The 23843-nt window shown below is 51.6% G+C and overlaps 2 protein-coding genes across 3 annotated transcripts; one reads left to right on the top strand and one right to left on the bottom strand.

Annotated features, from left to right (window-relative positions):
* Positions 1–3005: 3005 nt before the first annotated feature.
* SAXO5 (stabilizer of axonemal microtubules 5) lies at positions 3006–9202 on the bottom strand. The gene is made up of 8 exons (XM_039858259.1): positions 8634–9202; positions 7578–7684; positions 7391–7491; positions 7033–7145; positions 6842–6951; positions 6344–6545; positions 5729–5814; positions 3006–5226 (listed from the first exon to the last, which is right to left on the bottom strand). The coding sequence occupies exons 1-8, from the start codon at positions 9193–9195 to the stop codon at positions 4999–5001; spliced, it is 1509 nt and encodes a 502-aa protein (XP_039714193.1). The 5' UTR covers positions 9196–9202; the 3' UTR covers positions 3006–4998.
* A 5636-nt stretch (positions 9203–14838) lies between these two features.
* PEX11G (peroxisomal biogenesis factor 11 gamma) lies at positions 14839–22830 on the top strand. 2 transcript variants are annotated; one of them, XM_039858249.1, is made up of 5 exons: positions 14839–15039; positions 16794–16982; positions 18838–19016; positions 21498–21560; positions 22195–22429. In XM_039858249.1, the coding sequence occupies exons 2-5, from the start codon at positions 16944–16946 to the stop codon at positions 22427–22429; spliced, it is 516 nt and encodes a 171-aa protein (XP_039714183.1). In that variant the 5' UTR covers positions 14839–15039; positions 16794–16943. The 2 variants fall into 2 exon arrangements, with proteins under 2 accessions (XP_039714183.1, XP_039714174.1); XM_039858240.1 differs by lacking the exon at positions 14839–15039 and adding an exon at positions 15292–15422 and having other exon boundaries at positions 22195–22830.
* The last annotated feature ends 1013 nt before the right edge of the window (positions 22831–23843 follow it).

Genomic DNA, 23843 nt, shown 5'->3' on the forward strand with positions numbered 1-23843 from the left:
TTTCTTTATTTCTCTCCGCTTTAATCCTTTTGCCTCTGTCCTGTCACCTTTTCTGCTTGTTCCTCTGTCTCTGACTCCTGCCCATGTCTCTGACTCTGTCTTTGTTCAAAAAAACCCAAACATCATTCTCTCCCCCTCACCTAAAATCAATCTCTCTCTCTCTCTCTCTCTCTCTGCCCTGCAATTTACAAACTTTATCTTTGCTTAATCCTAATCCACGTTTCCCTTTAAGGCTCCCACGGAAAAGTTGGAGATTCTGTCCCTGAGTGTTTCCCTCCTCCTACCCAGTTGATGGGTCACTCACTACCGTCACACTGTGCCTGATGCTCCCTGAAGTGATGATTCCCGGGGGAAGCCTGATCTGAGATTGGGAAGGACTCTGGGCAAACTTTACCTGGAGACACAGAGCCCCACATAGAGGGAATGAAAAACAGGCCAGCTCGGTGATGTTCTTCACTGAACATAAACAACAGTCACAGAATATAAACAACGTACTCAAGGCCACTCTGTGACCACGTCTGCACTAAGCCAGAGACAAGGACACTCTGCAACCACAAAATGAATACACACTCCCCCCTCCTGACTAACACAAATGACTGCCCCTTGTTACCAATGACAACTCCACTTCCACAATCCTACTTGATAAAAAGCACTGATCTGCTCCGTTTCCTGACAGCACCAACTTATAATTGTTCTACTCTTGTCAACTCTCCTTAAAACTACCCAGCACACGGCCGAGTCCTATAAGATGCCCTTCTGCCTCCAACTCCCTCTTACAGAGGTTCCCTATGGTTCCCCAGTATGTGGTCCTTGCTGGAGCAAGCTAAAAAAAGGTTTTGTTTTTTTTTTGACTATAGGTGTGTCTCTGCTGGTCTCTGCCTGGTGAGTTTTGACACCACTTACCCTTGAATACAGACTTGGGCAAATCAGGCCTCCAAGATTCTTCTCTCTTCCTTCCTGAACCTTCTAGATCTGTGCTAAACTTATGGCCTGAGACCTGTTGTTTATCTCTTTGTGGAAAAGCCCACAGCAGATCTGAGAGATCCGAGGTTGCAACTGGATTATGTCACTGGTTCCTCATCCTGCCACCTCCTAGATGATTTTATTGCAAATAATGGTAATGACAATTGTTGTTTCTGTCTGCCCAGTATCTCTATCAGCACCTGGCTTTCCCTTTGTGGATCTCCATCCACTACTCCAAATGGACCTGTCTCTAACATAGCCTCCCAGTACCATGCAATCTACACTTATCGATCAGAGAATCCTATCCCCTCGCCACAATAATTAGCTCTATGATGAGGACATAATGGATGTCTCATTCTTCTTCTGGGATCATGAGCTATATATAGGACCTCATTCTGCCTGCTGCCATCTTCCTTGGTTGTCTGGAAGGACAGTTTGCAGACTGAAATCAATCTACATTAGGATGTAAAGATGAGAGTTAGAGAGACAGCTCTGGCTATAGCCATACCTGAAGCCAGAAGGCCTTGTTCTTTCCAATACTATGAGCCAACGACTCCCTGGGTATTCGAGCTAGTTTTACTTTCTGTCTCTTGCATACATGACAGTCTTGGCTAATTTAGAAATAAGTACCTGGAAAGAGAAGGGTGTTAAAGGAAATAAAATATGAATTTGACTGAGCAAAGGTGAGGAAGGCCAGGGCCACTGCATACGTATAAAGCGAATAGGGGCCATTGCTCCACCATCAGTGGATGGTGACCCTCCCGACCCCAGCTTTCTGTCTTCTTTCTTTTCTTAATCTCCTACCATTCCCACTCAGGTTTATTTTCCAGAGCCGTGCTGCACGTGGCAGGATTTACCACTTGCTGGACATGGCGCTTTATTACAACAATAATCCAGATATAATACAGATGTTAATGTAAATAAAGTAAGTCATGAAATTATTGGAAGAAAATATAGACAGGATCAGGATGAGTAAATCCTCTTAAATAATGGCAACAGATTCTGAAAGAATACAATAAAAGGCAAATATGGTTTACTACATATTAACCAAATTTTCTGTATACCAGGACCACCATAAGTTGTCTTAAATGTTAAATAACAAATTATTACATAGGGTTTGTAACATATAATACAAGCAAAGATGTAAGAGCATGAATATATGCAAATAGAAAAGGCTGAGGAATTACTTTTATTCAGAAACAGTGAAAGAGAAGATAGTAAGATTCTGTTTATGAATAAAGCCTAAATTACCAATAAACATTTGGAAAAAAATTTTTTAAAAAATGAAGTGAATAGGGCTCCCAAGATTTGTTCAGCGCACAACCTGTCTAGGTGTATCTCAGCTCTATAAGAGTCCTCCTCAGAAAACTGGAAATCTCTATCATGTGGAAGAAAAATGGCTGATTAAATTGTTGCCTATTTTATTTTGGGACTCTAACCATGAGTCTTTCCTGAGACTGGTGGCTTGAGGGGCTTTGGAGAAAAATATCAAGATGTTGGAATATAAACAAAGATTATCATCTACTCAATTTTGTGAGATTTGTCAGAGCTGAATCCTCTGCCCCAAGCTAAAAGAGGAAGCTAGGAAAGAGATAAGAGATAAGATTGGGATTATCAGAGTACCGGGTGGGGTGTCCTTGATGCCCCAGGCTGCTCTCAAACCCTGAACACTCTCTGTCTTTAAAGGATACACTTATCCTCACTAGGAAGAGCCTATTAGCTGTCTTTCCATCTTCCGGATTGTAACTTGGGGCAAGAGAGTTGCTAAAGTGAAGGGCAGGCACAGGCCTGTTGTTAGAGACAGAATCCACCAAGGTTGGGTCCCAGACCTAAAGATTCTCCTATGATTGGAGAATCAAATCACTTGGTGTAGACGAGTGAGCTGGGCCATCCATTCACAGCATTCCATCTCTCCTGGCACAGGGATTGGTTCATGATTGTACATATGACTCAAATGGGCCAATCAGAGTGTTCCTTAAATTCCTATATAAAGAGTTGGGGAAAGATGCCCCGCTTTCCTTGACAGAGTTGTTTTCCTTTAACAAATAATCAGTTTTCCCACATTTAATCCTATTTTATTCATCATATATCATAAGCCTTTTTGGTTTTACAGGAAATAGTTCACAGAAAATGCCTTTTTTAGAAGGTGAATGGGATATAGGAGGGATCGACACAAGTCCATAAAGTATATCCGGAGTCGTTATGAGTATGTCTTTCTGCACTGATTCAACATTTGCAGTAAGGTTTCTCTTCTTTCTTGGTGACCAACCTCAGGGCTGGTCAGTTCCATTGCTAGAAAATGCTTCAAGTTGTGCTAAAATTTGCCTCTTTGTAACTCCTACCTACTGTTTCTCACCTGGTTGTCTGGGTTGCTTTAAACCATTCCTGGAACACAGGAGCATATCTATTCCTGCAACTGGAGCTACATGGAACTGAATACCAAAGCAAGCTTTCTGAGCTACCTGGCAGGCAGGAGTACTCTGATCAACGAGCAGAACAGCTTCATCAGAAGAGCCTGCTCTTGTCCTGGGAATCATTGTAGGGCAAGTTAATTGCAGTGTTTATCAACCTGGGACAATCTTTCTCCCACACACTTCCCCCCCCCAGGGGACATTTGGCAATGTCTAGAGACATTTTGAGTTTTCACAACTGGGAGGAGGAGAGGGAGTGTGCTAATGGCATGTAATGGTTAGAGGTCAGGGATGGTGCTAAACATCCTACAATGCACAACACAGCCTGGCCTCTGACAACAAAGAATGATCTTGTCCAAAATGTCAATAGTACCAAGATTGAGAAATACTGGTTTATCATGAACCAATTCAGGAGAGTATCATTCACGTTCATCTTTAGAGGAAGCAAGCGGAAGAGGTGTTTGCAGCTAGCAGATCCTTTTATGGTCAACATGGATACCAGGAGTGCAAACAAAAGGGCCATCTTGTTCCTGTAGGACCCAAAGCCGGACTCCTGTTCTCTCCGTGGAAATGACAACCTGGCCTCACAGAACTGCTGCCCAAGGGGAAAGGGCTCTTGGCCAGGTTTGAGGTTGGCTCTTAGTGGCCCATGGGATTGGGGGTCTTGATCTTTGAAGATCTGACTACAGGGTCAGGGAGTTATATTATTTGAAACCAATTCTCAACAGCCTATAGAGGCAGGCCCTGGCCATGACCCATTTTATCCCAGACTGAGCTGGCTTCTTGGTGGTGTTCTCATCCGACCCCAGACCTGCAAGATGGGGCGCTGTCCAAGGTACTCGTCCTTGACATGCTTGCTAAACAGGGTCCCCCACGGACTTCAGGGCCCCACCCCATCCTCCTCCTCGCCACCCTTTTTATGTTGTTGCTGGCTGGACACCTATCCTCTTGGACCTCATCATGTTCTCAAGGATTTTGTCAGTTCTGACCTGGGGGCCAGTTGCCCAACCAGCCTCTGCCCACAATGGAGGAAATTGCTGAACCACTCTTAGCATGTCCACCCCTCCATACTCCCCATAACCCCTTCTCGATGATTGAAATCTCCTTCCCACACCTTTCTCCTCCTCTCCTCTACTCATCTTCATCCTCAGAAGGGAAGCTCTCTCCCTCTTTGACCCCCAGCCACACACAGTGACACATGTGCACATTTCTCATTTATAACATTCTAATATGAGCTACTATTTATACCCATTTTACAGATGAGCAAGCTGAGGCTCAGAGGGGATAAATGACCGGCCTATGGCTAGTATCCAGAACATGGAGGAGTCATGCAGCCCCAGGAGCCTGCATTCTCAACCCCTCACCATACTGCTTCTGTTGAACACTGACCCCATCCTCTCTATGTCATTCAGAACTTGTCACGGCACCTGAACACCTTACACTGTGTGACTGCCAAGCCTTTGCACAAGCTGGCATGGCCTCCCTGCTCAAAGTGAGACAACCTCCAACGTCCACAGAAGTGTCTATTCAGAGTCTTCTCAATGGAGTCAGAGCCCCCATTCCTCCAATCATACTCTGTCATGGCTGACTGATGGCGAGGGGTGGGATGTTGCGAAGGTGGTGTTTATTTCTGGCTAGGGCATGGGTAAATAGGGATCTGGGGAGCCTGAGGGTCTACCTTCCCACCCCCACAGCCCCACTGATGAGAGGAGCCCAGTGGCACATGGCTCTCCTGGAAGTTGCTCAATCTCAGCACTGCTGGGCCCTGGTACTTGAAGGTAAACTGGTCCTTGTATTGAGTTGAGAAGAAGCGCTGTCTACCCAGTGGGGGCTCCATGTGGCTATACTTGCACTGTGGAGTCAGGGTGGGAAGCCTGGCAGGGCAGCCTGGAGGGTGGCTGACCCACCTGGGCCACCCCATGGTCCTTGCACCACCCTGGGAGCATCAGAGCCTGGTGATGCATTCTGGGGAATTGGGCAAGTTGGGCCCCAGTCTGGGCTGACCTAGGAGCTGAATGAGAAGCCAGAGAGAAAATGGGGATGAGGCTGGAATGAAACCCAAGGCTGTGGTGACTCCAGGTGACTCTGAGCTAACCTCTCAGCTTGACGTATACCCATGGCTGGTATTACGAAGATGCCCCTAAGCTGACCCTGACATGACCTTGGGGTGAGTTTGGGATGACCTTGAGGCTAGGATGACATTAAGATCACCCTGAGCCTGGGGTGACTTAAGTGGCTCTGAGCAGACTTGATACAAATTCTGAATCTGAGGTGACAGTATAAGCATCCTGAGATAACTCCACACTGATTTGGGGGGTTACCTGGTTAGGGAGGTACCCCTTCCCCTCCCTCACCCGCTGTAGCATCTCCTTAGTCGTGGAGGCCCGAGCTGTTCCGTGTGGTTTCAGCATCTTCTGGTTCATGGTTAAAAAATCCGGTTCTGGAGATTTGGCGGGGTGGTGACCGAGCTGAGGGGCTGAGGGAGAAGTAGGCCCCAGAGGACAGAGACGTGCGAGATTAAGAGTAGGGTTAAGGTTCAGGGAGAAGACTAGGCCAGAGCTGAATTTGGAGCCAAGGATAAGATTAGGAGACAGGGGCTGAGCGAGGAGACGGGGACGGAGGGAGGAGCCACGGCGGGATGAGGAGGTCAGGGGCGGGCCAAATGCAGACATTTATAGGAGGCGGGGCCAGGTAGGGTAGGCTGGCGAGTTAGGGGGCGGAGCCAGAGTCTGACAAGAATGGAGCGGGGCTATGGTGGTTCAGGGATTTGGTGCCGCCGTGGAGGTACGAGGAACAGAGTGGGGGTCATGACCGCGAGGGGGAAGGGTTTAGGGGCAGAATTAGGATCTCGATCCATGGGACTGAGATCTAGCCCTTCAGGAGGCGGAGCCAGAGTCGGGCAGTGGGTGGGGTAGAACCAGCCAGGGGCGGGGCCTTCCAGGGTGAATGCGGGGAGGGGCCGCGCTCACCGCCTGGGCCCTTCGGCAGACTGCTACGCTGCCAGTGGAGGTTGAGCACCTTCTGCGGCTGCTGCATCCCAAAGGGGTAATAGTCGGTGCCCATGGAAGTCTGGAAGTACTGTCCGAGCAGCTTTGACTCCCCTAAGGTCACATGACTCCGCAGTTTCTCATGAGGCTGGTGGCGGCTGGATGGCTTGGCCGGGGGTGGCGGCTGTAGAACCACGTGGCATCAGGGAAGTTCCCATGTCCGGTACCTCCCAAGGCCCGGTTGGAGGGAAGAGTTGGGCGCTGTACTCTGGGCCCTACGTGGTGGCGCTGGGCGTTATATTCTCTTACTTTACAGACAGGGCCACTGAGGCTCGGAGTGGTTAAGCGATTAACCTAGATCACTCAAAGAGATCCAGGAGATCCCAACTCCTACCTCAGGGCCTTTGCACATACTATTCATTCTGCTTGGGAAGCTCTTTTCCCTGATAACTCTTGCCTCCTTCCCCACTTCCGGCTGACCTGGCCATAGAAGAAGTGCATGGAGGTGGTGAGGCTGCCTGGGCCCGGGCACCAATTTCCTTCCAGGATGTGCGACTCCGGAGTCTGGTCGTGGTGAAGAGCAAAAGGCTCTGCCAGTGGCAGAGCAGGTACTGAGCAGCTCTAGGAGGCTGTAGTGGGAGCAAGGAGCAGAGTAGCTGGCAGGCTCTCACCTGGTTCCCGGGCATAGAAGTGCTCAGCCTTGGTGGTCTTGTCATGGAAGAGGCCATCTCCAGGACAAATATTCACACGGTGGATGTCGGCTGAGGCCTGAGCCTTGTCATACCTGCATATAAGGTGGGGATCCATCTGGGCCCTTGCAATTCCCAGGAAAAGGGAACATGGTAGACTTCCCAGTGGCCAAGCCATGCAGTGCTAATGATGGGAGATCTAGCACAATAGTGGGCCTTGCCTGTGAGCGACAGAGACCTTAAAGGCGCAGTATTGGTCCTAGAGCCTTAGGTGGCACACTACACATGTCGCTGAGAGCCCTTTGCCCCGTCTTGGTGGGAGGTTATTGTCCCTTTGTACCTGTCTGGGGGCAGACCCTGGGGCCTGTAGGCTTGTTTCTGCTCCGAGTACATTGGTCCATAGCCAGTCTTGAAGTCTCCTAGTGCCACGCTGGAGAAGTCCTGTGAGTGGATACGGCTGGGAAGGGCCAAGCCACCCAGCCCCCATCACTGCCTTCCCCAGAGGCACCAGCCCAGCCTTGATTTACCCTCTTATACATCAAGGCAGGTGGGCCCACCAGGGCTCGGAACTGTCTCTGGTAGGAGGTCCCGGCATTGTGTGTCCTGTGGTCCCACCTGAGGGGGTTAGGGCCCCCTAAGGATGGGAAAGAGGAGAGAGAATGGGATTGAGTCCCTGCAGCCTTAGGGCAATTTGATACCTGGCCTGGGAAGGGGAGTTGGGCGGTCCTGGCTAGCCTAGCCTGAGGGCTGCTGGCAAACACCCAAAATAACAATAAGGATAACAAGAATAACTACCCAGTAGCAGTAAGGCATCTAGGTTAAGCACTTTACAGCTCATTTGGGAGCTGGTATTATCTCCACATACTTCACAGCCCCTCTGAGGCTCAGAGAGGTTAGAAATCACAGAAATTCAGAACCAGAACTGAGTCAAATCCAGGTCTGACAATCCTTGAACCCAGCCTGAAGGGACTCTGACTAGTGATGTCTACCAGCAGTTCTCCCGGAGTCAGAATGGACACATCACATAAGTGCCAGCTATTCTGTTGAGTGCCCACTATATGCCATTAGCATCATACACTCCGGGCTCTTTTTGCTTCACCAGCTCCTGTGAAGTGGGGCCCTGTGATTGCACTCGTTTTCGGATGAGAAAAGCATGCTAGGAGAGGTCAGCTTTCTTACAGGGACACAAGTACCAAGGCAGCCGGGCCGGGGGTGGAGGTGGGGCACTCAGCAGATTTGTCTGACCCCAAACCAGCATTCATGACTTCTCCCCACCACACAGACCTCTGAACAGATTTAAGATATGCCCGTTCTATGGATACAAAAACAGGCTTAAGGAGCTTCCAGAATTTCTCAGTCCCTTACTATTGACCTTTGCGGCTGGATAATTATTGTGGGTGGCTGGCCCGTACGTGGTAGGATGTTTAGCAGCATTCTTGCCAGTAGCATTCTCTCCCTCACTGTGACAACCAGAATGATCTCCAGACATTGCCAAATGTGCCCTGGGAGAGGGCGCAAAGTTCTCGCCCAACCTGAGAACCTCTGGGTTGAGCAAATCGCACAGGGCGCGCGTGAGCGCTCACCGAGGTGGCGAGAGGACGCGCGGGGCTGCGGGCACGCATCGTGGGGCTTGAAGAGTGCCTGGTGCGTGGTGGGCGGGATGCGCAGCTTGGCTGGGTCGCCTGGAGGTACCGAGTCGCGGTCGAAGACGAGGCGCGCGCCGCGGATCTGCTCGCTGGCGCGCGCCGGCGACGCTGGCCAACCAAAGTGAGCACGCGTGGTGGAGAAGAGGGCGCGGGAGCGCGCGTCCGCGTGCATGTGCAGGTTGCTTCTCTGCACGGCGGGCGTACGCTCCCGCGACCGCTCCTGCTCCCTCGACGGCGTGGGGAGCGGCGCGAACGCCCAGTGCATCTCCGACTCGTGGTCCTCCACCGCCCAGCGCGCGTCCTGCTGGAAGAAGGACCCGCGGGGCGGCGGCTGGCACGGCGGCACGCGGGCGACACCCGTGTAGCCTGGGAAGTGTCGTTGCATCGTGGAGTGCATGGCGTCTACGTGCAGCCGCGAGTCGGACCCCAGTTTGAAGTGCGAGGCCTTAAGGAAGTCTAGCCGGGCCATTGGGCTCGGCAGGAGAGCGCCCGCGGCCATTGCCGGAGGCGACGCCACCTGCAAGGGAGCGGAGACACGGGACTGGGCAAGTGCCCATCGGGACTATGCTGCCTTTTACTCCCTACTGTGCGCCAGGCACTGGGCTCAGGGCTGGTGACGTCGTAGGAAACAGGCTCAGCCCCAGGGCCGCCCCCAGGGAAAGTAAGGTACGAATGATCATTCATTTGGCACTTACTGCGGCCTGGCAGGGACCTGGGCCCTCGAGGGGCCCTCCTCTTGTGGAGACGATAATGGGGGGCGGGTGAGGCGGGGAGGTGACATATAATATTATATACGATAACAATATATAATATAATGACATAAATTTCAGAGTAAGTAGAAGGTGACAAGTGCTGTGGGAACAAAAGTCACAGTGGGTAGAAGGATGAGAGTTTAGGGTGGGAGGGTTGCAGTTTTACAAAGGAGGAAGACATCAAAAAACAAATAAATAAAAAGGAAGACATCATTGAGACCATAGTTGAGCAAAGACCTGAGAAAGGTGAGAGAAAGATATTTGGGTACCTGAGGAAATAGCATTCCAGGCAGCTGGAACAGCAGGTGCAAAGGCCCTGAGGCTGGCACAGAGTGAGCAACAGAGAGAGCCTCAGAATTAACCTTTGCATTCTACAGTTTGTCTGATATGGGAATCCCCTCTCCTCACCCTCAGTAAGTTGGTAAGGCCATGGCTCTCCCCTCTTTCAAGTCTGGGAACCCACTTCTGTCTCTCTGCCACGGTCCTCCACATTAGTTTTCCTGCCCTCTGCAACTGTCCTGGCCCTGACTATTCTCCTGGATCCCTTCCTGTCCTCAGACTGTCTGAGATTTACACACCTCTCACTTCTCTGACCTTCAGCTCCAGGCTCTCAGCTCCCCATTTAGTCAACTGGGACTTTCTTACCTTCTCTCAGAGCAGAGATGTCTCCCCCACCCTCCTCCCTTATCCTTGGAGACCAGCCTCTCAGGTGCAGCACCCCTGGCTCAGGTTCTCCTCCTGCAGGAAGACTTCCCAGACCACTTCAGTTCACAACTAGTTGCTCATGTCAGCCTCTAGAAAACATGCATCAAGGGTTCAAGGGTTTTTTTTTGTTTTGTTTTTTAATGAAACCACAGTTTTTCAGCGTCTAAGTTTGTTGCTTTTTCTATCATTTTGTCACCTAAAATAGCTGAGAATCAAGATGTCAAATGTTTTATAGGAGAATCTGACGACTGCAATTGCTGGCTGGGTCACCTTGGAATAAGTAACTGGGCTCCTTTGAGCTTCAGTTTCCTGATCAGAAATGAAGATAGGGTACTTACCTCGAGGTGTGTCATGGAGCTAATGAGTCTTAGAAAATGCACTTGGCATGAGGCTGACCCTCAAGGCTCCCTCTGTCCCTGGTCTCTCAGAGGACAATCACGTGCTCCTTCCGAGGCAGCATCCGAGGGTGGTCCAGTATTGCCCATTGTGACCCAAAGAGGTTCTCCAGACGATGCTGTCACAATGGTCCCCCAGCAACTCTAGAGGCAGCCGGGAGAAAAATCAGGAGCAAGGCCACAGGATCCTGCTTCTTGAGAACTCAGGGAGCCTGCCAAGTGATTTGACTTCTTGAAGTCTCGATTTTGTCATCTGGACAATGGGGCTGGGAATGGTGATCACTTCGGAAAGCAGCAGCGAGGATTTGACGCAGTAGGCTGCTGCTGTCTCTTATTACCATTTTCCCAAGTTTTCCTCCTCTTCTCCAGGAACGCACTTGCGGTTGAACAAATTTGGGCTTATTCCTAGTTGCAGTGAGGGAGATCACACTTGTGGGAACGGTGGGCGTCTCAGGAGCGTGTGAAAAGAGGGACTTATCATGGAGAGGATGCGGAGAGAAAGGAACCCCCGTATGCTGCTGGTGGGACTGCAAATTGGTACAGCCACTATGGAAAACAGTATGGAGGTTCCTCGAAGAACTAAGAATTGATCTACCATATGATCCAGCAATCCCTCTCCTGGGTATTTACCCCAAAGACTTGAAAACATATATCCGAAGATATATTTGCACACCAGTGTTCATAGCAGCATTATTCTCAGTGGCCAGGACATGGAAGCAACTGAAGTGTCCTACAATAGACAACTGGATAAAGAAGCTGTGGTACATACATACGATGGAATATGACTCAGCCATGAGATGAGATGAAATTCTGCCATTTGCGACAACATGGGTGGACCTCAAGATAATCATGCTAAGTGAAATAAGCCAGACAGAAAAAGTCGAAAACCAAATCATATCACTTATATGGGGGAGACAAACCTAAAAAGCACCAAATAAACAGGACAAACAGAGACTCATGGACATGGACTATAGACTAGTGGTTACCAGAGGGTAGGGGGAGGGAGAAGGTAGATAGGGTAAAGGGCGTCAAATATATGGTGATAGAAAGAAATCTAACTATGGGCAGTGAACACACAATGCAATATGTATGCCTTACTGCTGAATTGTACACCTGAAACTTACTGGATTTTGTTAACCAATGTCACCATAATAAAAATAAATTTGAAAAATAAGTAAATAAAATAAATAAACATAAAAAAAAGAGGGACTTATCGGACCTGGGCTTGTCTTAGGTACTTCCATGGAGGTTTAAGGAAGGGGAGCTTTGCTCTGTGCTGGATACTTTTACTGGTTGGAAATTTGACTTTCTTTTTTGAGATGATTCTACAAAAAATAAAATATACAGCAACAAGAAAAAGGAAATGGGGAATTAATGCTTAATGGGGACAGAGTTTCAGTCTGGGAAGATGGAAAAGCTCCAGAGGTGGGTGGGTGGTGGTGACGGTGGCACAGCATCGTGAATGCATATAATGCCACTGAACTGGACACCTAAGGATAATTAAATGGGTAAATTTTACGTTATGTATATTTTACCATGATAAAGGAAAAAGCAGTTTCTTTTTTTAAAAAAGCAGATGAAATAAAGATATATGGTCAAACCTGTCTCATTTGATAATGCCCCAAATCACCTACTGAATGGGTTCTTTCTTTTTTTTCTAATTAAGGTATAATTGACATATGACATTGTGGAACTATAAGGTTTACAACCTATTGATCTGATACATTTATATTGCAATATTATCGTCATCATAGCATTAGCTAACACCTCTCGTAATTATAATTTCTTCTAGTTTGGGAACAATTAGTATCTAGTCTCTGAGCAAGTTTAATGTTTATGGTACAGTTTTGATTGGTAAAGGAGTGTTGGTGACTCAGATTAGCCAGGAAAAGCGAACGTGTCACTGTTGTGGTTTGGCCAATTGGCTCACGCTTTGCCTGCGTTCAGACATGATTACAAGTGGTTTTGTTTTGTCTTGTTCCACCACGGTCACCAAGTGGCCTTATCTGATGGTGGCGTTCTCTAGAATTATTTATGTCCAGCTTGAGAACACTGGGGACTCGCAGTGACTGCCAGGCCAGCTCCTAGCAACACCAAGGCCAGCTGGGAATGCCAGGCCAGCTCCTGTCTCTTTCGCAAAGGTCAAGCTCAGCCCTAACTGGAAGATGGAGGATGCTGGGAGGGCTGGCAGTGACGGCAAGGCTAACTACTGTACCCTTGGTGCCTAGAGCAGGGCCAGGCACATAGTAGGTGCTCAGAGAAATGCACTGTGCTATTACAAGGCCATCGGGGACAGTGCAGGCTTAAGAGAAGGAATCCAGCTGCTCCGCAGGCTCTGCAGCCTAAGGGCTTGGCTTGAATTTTTTTCTGCTGCAGGAATAGTGTTGCCGTTTGGGGGTTGGGGGCACACAGACCCCTGCACCCTAGTCTTAAGCAAGGAAGGCTGTGGTTGGTTGTGGGATTAAAGAGTCTTTTGGGATGTTGTGGGGAAGGCAGGCCTGGGGGCGGCAGGGGCTCAGGGTCCAGGTGAGAGAGGATGGGGGCTTACTGTGGAGAGGGCTCTGGGCTGGGAAGAAGTAGATAGACTCAAGGGATATTTTGGTGATTGTTAGGACATGGGAGGGGCATGTGTGGAGGGAAAGAGGTAAGCATGACGTCCAGGGTGATGGTTGGGTGGCTGGGTGGCTGGTAGTTCAGTCCTGAGATGGGGACATGGGGAGAGCAGATGTTTAGGGATGATGCTGTGGTCAGTCTAGGACTTGCTGATCTTGAGGGGCCTTGTGGGATGCACAAGGGTCTTGTAGGACATCCAGGGGACAGGTGGGAGCAGGAGACAGGTCAGCATTGGCGAGAGATAGGGGAGAGGCTAGTGAACAGGTGGCTAGGGAAGTCACGAGAGTGGAGGTCTCCTAGGATGATGTGGCTGGAGCATGAGCAGAGAGTTTGGACAGGGAGCCGAGCCCTGCAGGCAATGACACTTATTGAGAACCTACTTTATGCCAGGCTGTGGGGATATAGCTGTGACTAAGATCAAAATTCCTGGCCTGGTGTTCACATTCTGTTGAGGCGAGACAAATAATTAGACAACTAGATGAAGCAGGAAAATATACAGTTGCATTCGATGATATAAGCTAAGGAGGAAAATAAGGCAGCAGGAAGTGTGGATAGAAGGTGCCCAGGAAGGTGTGATGGAGAGGTCGCATGAGAAGACCATGTTTGAGTAAACACGAGAAGGAAGCAAGTGGGGGAGCCATGCAGGTATCTGGAGGGAGAGCATTCCAGGCAGAGGGAACAGCAAATGCAAAGGTCCTGAGGCAGGATGTGCTGCAACTTCAAGGAACAGGAGCAAGGCAAGTGGTTGGAAAGGAGTGAGTGAGGCGGGAAGAGTAATAGAGTTATTGGGAGGAAATATTTTGCAAAAGGCAATTGGTCAACACCACTAGCCATTGGGGAAATGCAAAACTATGGTGAGATACCACTTGACAGACAGTAGGATGACCATAATAATAATTTTTAAAAAGGAAAACACAAGAGTGTGGAGAATGTTGTGCATCACCGGTGGGAATGAAAAACGATGCAGCCAGTGTGGAAAACAGTCCAAGATAGAGTTTACCACAGACCCAGCAACACACTTTTAGGTATCTATTCAAAGGAATCGAAAGCAGGAACTAGAACAAATACATGCACTCATGTTCACAGCAGAATTATTCACAATAGCCAGAAGGTGGAAACAATCTCAGCATCCATCAGCTGATGAATAGATAAACAAAATGTGCTCCATCCATACAGGGGAATATCATCCAGCCATGAAAGGAATGAAATAGTGATATAAATTACAATGTAGATGAACCTCAAAAACACTACACACAGTGAAAGAAGTCGGACACGAATGGTCGCATATTGTTTGATTTCATTTATATAAAATTTCCAGAACAGACAAATCCATAGAAACGGGAATCAGATGGCAGTCTGCAGGGTCTGAGGGAGGGAGGGAGAGACAGAGTGACTGATTGAAAGAGTGACTGGATCTCCTTTGAGGGTGATGAAAATGTTTTCAAAGGAGTTTTGTTCACACAACCCATGAATGTACTAAATGCCTCTGACTTGTATATTCTAAATGGTGAATTTTATATTATGCAAATTTTATCTCAATTAAAAACAAAACAGGGCGTGTTAACTTTTAAAAAAAAACTCAACTAAATTTTGATTTGATAATACGCGCATATTGCACAAACTTCAAAGCCACAAAGTGGTACAAAGGTGAAAACTTAATCTCCTCTTTCCAGCCGCTCAGTTACCCTCTCTGGAGCTACTCCGGTTACCAAATTCTTGTCTATTCTTCTAGAATGATTCTATGCGGTTCCTTAATTTTCTGGAAACGCCTTATGTGATATTACGACCACCACACATGCTCACTACAGACAAGCAGACAATGCAGAAAGGGTGAAACAAACTAAAAAGAAAACTCTCTCCTTGAACTCAAGCTAACAGGTTAGTGATTTCGCTTGGAATATTTGTGTGTGGGGGCGGGGCGTTGTTGCGGATTGGTTAACTGCGAGTTGGCTAACTTTGAAAAGACAAGCTGCACTGGGGTAGAAGGCGGCGAGCTCCCAGGACTGTCCCGGGTGCACGGGACCTAGGGAGCGGACACGTGACAATCCTACAACAACAAACTCAGTTCTTCGCAGCAACAAACAAAGGGACGGGGAAGGGACAAAGCAACCCGGCCGCGCCTGTGCAGAACGCCCCGGGGCGTGGCCTGGCGCCCGGCCCCGCCCCCTGGCGCGGCGCGGCGACCTCGCGGCGGAGTTGCCATGGCGGCGCTGAGCGGCCTGGCGTCGGCGCTGGAGTCTTACAGGGGCCGGGACCGCCTGGTGAGGCTGGGGCGGAGCGCGGCCTGAGGCCCGGGAGTTGGGCCAAATCTCAGAGACCCGGAAACTGAGGCCAGAGGGGGACGGGGTCGCAGAAGCCCTGTCCGAGGCAGGCTCCCACCCAGTCTCCTAGCGGTGGACATTTAGGTCGTTCCGGCCAACCCATCGCGGCTGGACATTTATCGTAGTACCAACCAGATCCTCACTTTTGAGCTTTAGGATTCCGACCAGACCACTGAAGATGGCCACGGGGTTGTCCCAAACAGCCTCGTACGAGGACTTCGGGTGTTGTGGGGCTCCCCCTTATGGCTGGAAATTTAGGTTGTGACCAAATTCCTTATAGTTGGTCATTGACTTGTTGGGGCCAAGTCATCCCGGATGGATATTTACGCGACAACCACATCCCCGTGTTTGGACATTTAGGTTCTGACTAGGCCACGGTAGTGGGTCCCTGAGATGTCCTGATTAATCCCATATGGGAACTTAGGGTTTTACAGGGGCTCCCCCTATTGGTGGGTGTTTAGGTTCCGACCACATCTCGGGTTGGGCATTTATGTTGTTCCATACAAGCCCCGGAAGTCAGATCCTCAGCCAGCCCCACCTAGTCTCATACAGAGAGTCATTTACGGTTGTTACAGGCAATCAGGTGGTTGGGCAGTTAGGTTCCAACCAAATCTCTTATGATCGGGAATTCAGGTTTTAACCACCACCCTGCCCCGCCCTAGTTGGACATTTAAATTGTAGCATTTTGCCATTACAAAGGGGTTGAACAGAAATTACAAATAAAAATAACATATAAAACCGGGAAAAGCAATTTCTGAAAAGCAGATGAAATAAAGATAGAAGGGTGATTAAGCTAACTCAGTTCACGATGCCCCAAATCACCCACTGAGTGGGTTCCTTCTCATTAAAATTATTCAAGCCAATTATCCTTTTGTCCACTGGCCCGATCACTTCCCTATTCCCTAGCCCAGCCATGGGCTTAAGTACAGCCAGGTTGATGCAAATATACATTTCTGCCCTGTCTTCCTGCCTGCTGAGAAAAAGCCCCGGGAGGTGGAAAACGGGCTTTCATTTTTTTTTTTATTAGAGGGTCTCCCTCCAAATGGGTTTTCATTTTCTTGTCCCCATCACATCTGCCTCCGAAGGCTGTGCCCTCAGTGACGTGAAGCAGCACTCCCTTAGAGTCTCGGACAGTGGTGTCACGCTTTTCCCTTTGTCCCACCTGCACTGTTTCTTTTTAAACTTTCAGCTTTTATGAAAATCTTGTTGATTTATATACTCTTCCACCTGCTCATCCTATGGGGCCCATGGCCAGGTGACCCAGCTCAGTCTAGGAGCAGGGCCATGCTGATGGCTTTTGCTTTCCCACAGATCCGAACGCTGGGGTACTGCTGCCAGCTGGTCGGTGGGGCCCTGGTGGAACAATGTCCGGCCAGGTCAGAAGTGGGGACGCGCCTGCTGGTGCTGTCCTCCCAACTCAACCACTGCAGGACCATCCTTCGACTCTTCGATGACTTGGCCATGTTTATGTACACTAAGCAGTATGGCCTGGGGGCAGAGGTAATGGGGTGCCTAGGCCCGTAAGGGAGGGAGTGCAGACTCTGGGAAGTTGTCTAAAGGCAACTGCGTGGGCAGTTTGTTATTTTTTTCAATTTATTTACTTTTTTTGAGATGAGCAGATTTTCTTATTTTAATTGAAAATTTAAAAAGTAGCTAATACGTTTGCTCATTCTTAGAGTATATCATTAAAAAATCTCTCTCCTTCCTTTTCCCCTGGGCCCCAGTTTTCTTCCTCAGGGGCAGCCGCTGTTGACAGCTTCTTGCGTTTCCTTCCTGAGATCTTCTGTACCCGCACAGGCTCGTACACGCCGTTTACATAAATAGTTGTGTGCCACTGACACTCTTCGGCCACTTGATTCTTTCACTTAACAGTACAACTCGGAGCGCATTCCGTATCAGCCCAAAAAGAGTTCCTTCCTTTTCAAAGGCCACAGAACACTGCTGTATAGTAGGACAGTGATTTATCTGACTGAGCCTCTCTCGATGGACATGTAGGTTATTTACAGCATTTTGCTGTTCAGCAGTACTGCGTCATTCCACACCAGCGCCAGTAGATCTGTGCTCCCCACTCAGGGGTCAGCTTGTCCCCGCCAGGGGATGTTTTCCCAGGGGATGGGCTGACAAGCTGCCCTGGGGTACTGCTGCCAGCCTTGCCCTTTCTCCTGCCCTCTCAGGGGTCCCCGCTCAGTGCTCAGATGCTGTCCCGTTCTGCCCCAGCGCTCGTGGCCTGATCATCCCAGATCTCCCGTGTTTTCCTGGACCTTCCTCCAGTTTCCACACCCGTTTCCTGTCCTCTTCTTTGGTTAGGGCACGCTTCCTGTGCATCCCTGGAGGACCCCCTACCCCAAATATCTCTGTGAGGACTCTTTCGCGTCCCCAGGCAAGGGGCGGGGGCCTCTGCACCTCGTATATCCCTTGGCCAGAACAAGAGCCCTTTTGTTGGTCCTGTGTCTGTGTGTCTGGGTTCCCTCTGTCTCCGTGAGCATGTCCATCTCCCCATGTAGGCCGAGGACCACTCTGCTTCTCAGGAAATGTAAGAGGAATGAGCACACTGGGGTAGGGGTTGTCCTCATGGAGAGGGGGAATGTGCCAGAATGCACCAGAAGGACCCAGGCAGGATGGGGGAGGTGGAGTGGGATTCAGAACCCCAGTAAGGCAGGATCATGGCTGGCCAGAAGGAAGGAGGGGCACAGTGTCACAAAGCATTGATGGGGGTAGAGATGGGGTTCCTGGGAAGACAGAGAGGAGGAGAGGGTATGGCAGGCAGCAAGGATGATGAGGGTAAAGACAGAGAAGTGAAGTGACTCCAGCTTGGTGACCTTTAGGGGGTCTGGCCTCGAGGGGGCAGGGCTGGGAATACAGCCTCAGGGACCAGGCTCCTGTGGCCTGGTTGGGTACAGGCGGTCCGGTTTAGAACTCAGGGTTTGAGGGCGTAGGTATAGTGCAGGACAGAAGGCCCTGGGGGGTTCTGCAGTCTGGCGGCCTGAGGCCCGTCCCTAAGCACCTTGGTTTCCCTGTTTGTAGGGAAGATGACCACCCCTCTCTGCAGCTGTGCAGCATGGGACAGCCAGGTGTCCCCCTCCCCCACTGCCTAGTCAGACTTCTCTGCGGGCCAGCCTGCCCTGCTCCCCTCTCAGGGTCCTGCGCCAGAGCGGCTGGCCTGGAGACCCCCGGCGGGATCTGGAGCCTGTGGTGGGGCAGGAGGCTGTGAGGCAGGACGTTGAAGCTGTCCTACAAGGGAATCATCTGGGAACTTAAAAAAATTTAAAGCTTAGTTTTTGGCATGGCTTGGGCCCCTAATTTGGGCAGTGGGTGGGTCCCACCCCGGGCCCATCCCCCTCTCCTGGCCCTGCAGGAGGAGGATGTCTTTGTCCGCTGTGTATCTGTCCTGGGCAACCTGGCTGACCAGCTGTACTACCCCTGTGAGCATGTCGCCTGGGCTGCCGATGCCAAGATCCTCCGTGTGGACTCTGCCTGGTGGTGGACACTGAGCACAGCCTTCTGGGGCCTGTCCCTGCTCCTGGGGATTGCCAGGTAAGCAGCGCGCCGCTCTCTAGCCCCTGGGAGACAGCGCCAGAGGTGCTCGGGGGTCGGCAGACGGCGGGTCTGTGCCGCTGCTCCTTTTCCTCCTGCCATCGCCACCTCTCTGTGTCCGTCTCCTGTGGCTGCTGCAGCAGATGCCCACAGCCCTGGTGGCTTCAGACAGCGTGAGTGGATTATCTCACAGTTCTGGAGGTCAGAAGTCCAAAATGGATCTCCCTGGGCTAAAATCAAGGTGCGGGCCGGGCCGTGATCCTTCTGGAGGCTCCTTGCCTTTTCCAGCTCATAGAATTCCTTCCTGCATTCCTGGGCTGGTGGCCTCTTTCCCCATCTCCAAGGCTCATCGCTCCGGCCTCTGTTTTTATCGTTACGTCTCCTTCTCTGACTCTGACCCTCCCGCCTCCCTCTTATGAGGACCCTTGTGATGACGTTGGGCCCATCCAGATAACGCCCCATCTCAAGGCCCTTAAGTCACTGCCATCTGCAAAGTCCTGTCATGGAAGGGTCCTGGGGATGAGGGCAGGGACATCTTTGGGGGCTATGATTCTGGATCCAGGAAGAAGAAATAACTCCGTGGCCTGGATAGAAGTGGCTGCCTTTACCCTGGTCCCTGAGTCCTGCTTGCATTGTCGTCAACAAACATCCCTAGATAAAACAGCCAGGAGTTTCCTGACTGGCTCCGTGCTTCTTAAAACTGTAAGGTTTCCAGAACTTTAATGGTTTCCTCTCGAACATTTTCCTCTGCAAATTTGCGAGTGAGTTTGTTCAGTCCCCTGCCCCAGAAAGCACACGCAGAGCAGGGCCTCCCGTGGCCAAGTTTCATGGCCTTGAAGGGTTCTCGGATCCCTGATGGGTAGCCCCTGACCTCGGGGGTGGGCAGTGACCATGTCTGCTGTCACTTGTCCCTGGGAAAGACACTCATGTCCAGTAGCCCTTGTTTTTCCCTGTTACAGACACTGTGATTTTACACTTATCGTAGACAGTACGGAAACTGAGCAAACCTAAAATGGATGATTCACCCACGATCACCCACGATCCATCGATCCCCTCCCCATGCTCTGTGACCCTTTTAAGCCTTTGATCTTACACTCTGCCGACACGTTTTTACTCACCTTTGATCTCGTTTCACGGATGCGGCTCCTTGATCTGGGCTCTCCTCATGGTCACGGACAGTCACTGTCACTGTCACTATGTCTGTGGAGCTTCCCCTGTCTCCTCTTGGCATTGACCTTCCCCGTGTGCTCCGGGTCTCTGGCAGAGGCCTGGGCTGGGCTCTGGATGCTCCTGAAGCTGCAGTTCCTGGGGTGTCCCTGACTCACGGCCTCTCCTCAGAGTGCTTTGTGACCCCTGATCTCAAGAAACCTACCATTCCTGTTTTAGGGACACCCTTGGTTCCATTCATTTTCAAAAAATAGACTTTATATTTCTCAGCAGTTTTTAGGTCCACAGCAAAATTGACTGAAAGTAGAGTTTCCATGCACGCCTGCCCCCGCCCCTCAGCGTCCCCCGCTACAGACATGGTGCCACAATCGAACCTCCGTTGACACGTCTTCACCCCAAGTCCATGGTCTACATTAGAGGTCACTCTCTGTGTTACACATTTTGTGGATTTGGATAAAGGTATAATGACACGTATCCACCACTGTACTGTCATCCATTGTGTTTTCATGGCTCTAAAAATCCGCTGTGCTCTGCCTGTTGTTCCATTCATTTTTAGAGCGTGTCATTTTCCCACCATTTCTCTGTATTTGGTGTGGACAATGAGGTGGGGGTTGGGGAGCGTTGATATGTGCTGGTCATGACCAGGTGTCCTTAGACTTCAGTGTGCTGGAGAGTGACCTGGGAGGTTGTTAAAATGCAGATGTCGGGGCCAGGCACCCAGAGGCTCTGAGTCCATAGGTCTGGTGGCCCAGGAATCATCATTTTCCCCGTAGTGCCCCAGGTGGCTGTGATGCCACACTTACTTCACTGCAGGTGCTTCCCAGTGTCCTTTACTCTCTGGGGACATGTCACTTGGATAGGTACATGGTGGCTGGGGAGAGGTGACCAGTCCTTGGACCTCCCAGTTGGGGAGTCTGGCTGGGGTCAGCCCTCCAGCGGGCAGGGCTCAGCACATTCGTGCACCTGCCCACCCCACAGCCCAGGCTGCAGGGTGCAGGGGCCAGGTGGGGCAGCCCGGGTGGGCGCCCTGCAGGGCCCTAGAGTCCCCAAGGAGCACAGCCGGCTGCTTCCTCAGCCTGCGACGCTGGCCCTCGGGCCCAGAGGGTTGTCAGACTCACTTCAGATGGTCAGTCGGAGCCACTTGTTGGACAGCTTGGCACCCGTTACAGGGAACCTGTGGCTGCAGTGGCAAGAGGAGGCAGGTGGCAGAGCCTCCTCTCGACATGGTGTTGGCGATCAAAGCCCTGGCCCCCGCCCCCCCCGCTTCTCTGCCCCGTCGGGTGGCGCGTCCTCCGATCCTCTCTCGTGTCGCAGGTCCTTGTGGATGGTCGCGAAGCTGAGAAAGCAGCTGAGGAGCCCTATGGCCGCCTTCACCAGGTACGTCTGGGGTTTTGTCTCGGAAAAAGGCCGACTTCCCCTCCTGCCAGCTGGGGCCCCAGAGGGTTTCCCCCACTGGGGAGGTGCTCAGCGTCACCATCGGTTATCGGTCCTGCCCGTGTGCAGGGCCCGTGCTGGGCCGTGATGGGCGCGCGGTCACCGGGCCTCACAGCAGTCTCCAGGTGGCTGGTAGTACTCTGACCGATGGGGAAACTGAGGCTCACTTGAAGTCCCAGAAGCAGGAAACAGCCAGGACTCCAGGGTGGAGCCTTCACGGCCATGTCCCCAGGGGAGAGGGTGATAGGAGACGGAGTCGGTTTCCTGAGGTCCATGGTCACTGTCACTGTGTCATTCTGGGAAAGAACTGTGCCCGGGACAGGCCTGGAACCTACCCACTGGCGGCCCCCAGCCCACCTTTCTGGCTGATTCCAGGGATTGGGAGGGCTGAGGTATGGATTTGAGACTTTCCATGCTGGTCCATGTCCTGTTCACGCTGTAGGCTCCCTTTGTGTGTGTGGGGGAGGTGACAGGGACCCCTTGTTCACGAGCAGGTCTGCGGTCACTCCTTGCCCTGTGGTGCGGGTGAGCACAGGCACACCGGGCCTTCCCCAGCATCTCCTCTTTGCTCCCACAGCCGGCTGCCCCGGAGCAAGTGGAGGGCAGTGGAGGCCCAGATCCAGTCGGAGGTGCTGACTCTCCTGAGCAACCTGGCCGACCTGGCCAACGCCGTGCACTGGCTGCCCCCAGGAGTCCTGTGGGCTGGCCGCTTCCCCCCGTGGGTGGTGGGCCTCCTGGGCACTGTGTCCTCCCTCCTCAGTGTGTACCAGGCAGTCCGGGCTGGCGGCCGGGCCGATGCCACCACCCCCTGACGCGGCCCAGGGGTGTGTGGATGCAGCTGGAATCCTAATGAAGACCCTTTCCCACAGGGCAGAAGTCATGCGGGCAGGGGGCTGGGTCTCTAACTGGGCAAATCAAGGCCAGGTGTGGGGAGATGCAACCCAGAGAACTCACAGAGCAGCTTGGGGTGCAAGCGCATGGTGGGGTGGGGTATGGGGCGTGGGTCAGATCCCCCAGGCGCTGGGGGAAGGGGCCTTCCCACTCAGGCCCCGGGACCCGCATGCTGAGGCCTCAGCTGGGCCTCGCTTTGTTCCCTAGCATCATCCTGTATTCAGATAAAGACAACCAGGGGGCCAGGATGGTGAGTGCCAAGTGGGCCTTAGGAAAGCTGAAATGAGAATCAATTAAATATGTGGTGCTGGTGCCAGGCCCAGGTGTGTGGTTCTTTTTCCCTAAACTCAACGGTTCCTGGTCCCTCCCGTCCATAGGCCCGCTCACCCCCATGCCCTCTCTTGTGCCCTCTATTTTAGGGAGGGCGAGCAGGTGCCACCTCAGGACGTGGCGGCAGGTATGCCTGGGGGTTTCTCTTGGGATGGGGCCACAGTGGGACACCACACCGCCCCAGCCTGCCTTCTGGGACATCCTTGGGCAGTAGGTCCTCTCTAACCCTGCTGCCCACGAGCGGCCTTTAGCTACGGAGGACAGTTCACTATCTGAAGTCATGGGCACCTGGCTGCTGATGCTGCCTCCCACCAGGCCATGTCTGTGTCTCATCCTTCTGGAATTTACAGGCTGCTTGTCGTGGCCGAAGCAGCTGACACTCAGCCATAGCTCGGACCAAGGTTGTCATCCATTCGGGGTGGATCTGAGCATCTTGTGGGCTCTGAGCTGGGGCCAGGCTGCATGGGCTAGTGTGTGAAGATGCACGGCTCCTGTCTCCTACCTCATGGCGATCGTGGCAGGATGGGATGTCTGTTTTCAGATGGAGAGGCTGCATATGTGTGGCCACGGCAGATGATGGGCAGCCCACGCCTGCCTATCACTGTTGATGTGTCCTTGAACCTACCCGAGTGCCAGTGGAAGAGTGGAGGGAATCGGGCTATGCCTTATGTCCCCCAGGCGCTGGGAAGATCCAACAAGGCATCAGTGTTTGCAGTCCGTGAAGCCTCGTGTGATTTCAACCACGGCTGGTTCTTTTCCAGGGAGGATAGGTGGCTGGGAACAGCTGAGATGGAGGGTTGCTCAGGGTAACACGGAGTGCAGGAGACCCCACTCTGCCCTTGGCCAAAGCATCCTGTGGACTAGGGTTAGGGGCCAGGGTAGGTCAGTCTCCCCTCCCCTCTTGCAAAGTGGGGTGCCCCCTTCCCAGAGCGAAGGGCACCAGCGAGATTAGGGTGGGGGTCAGAGCCTCACTTGCCTGCCTATGTGGAGACTCAGAGTGAACAT

The sequence above is a fragment of the Pteropus medius genome, unplaced genomic scaffold, assembly GCF_902729225.1.
Source record: "Pteropus medius unplaced genomic scaffold, Ma_sr-lr_union100, whole genome shotgun sequence".
Taxonomy (NCBI): Eukaryota; Metazoa; Chordata; class Mammalia; order Chiroptera; family Pteropodidae; genus Pteropus; species Pteropus medius.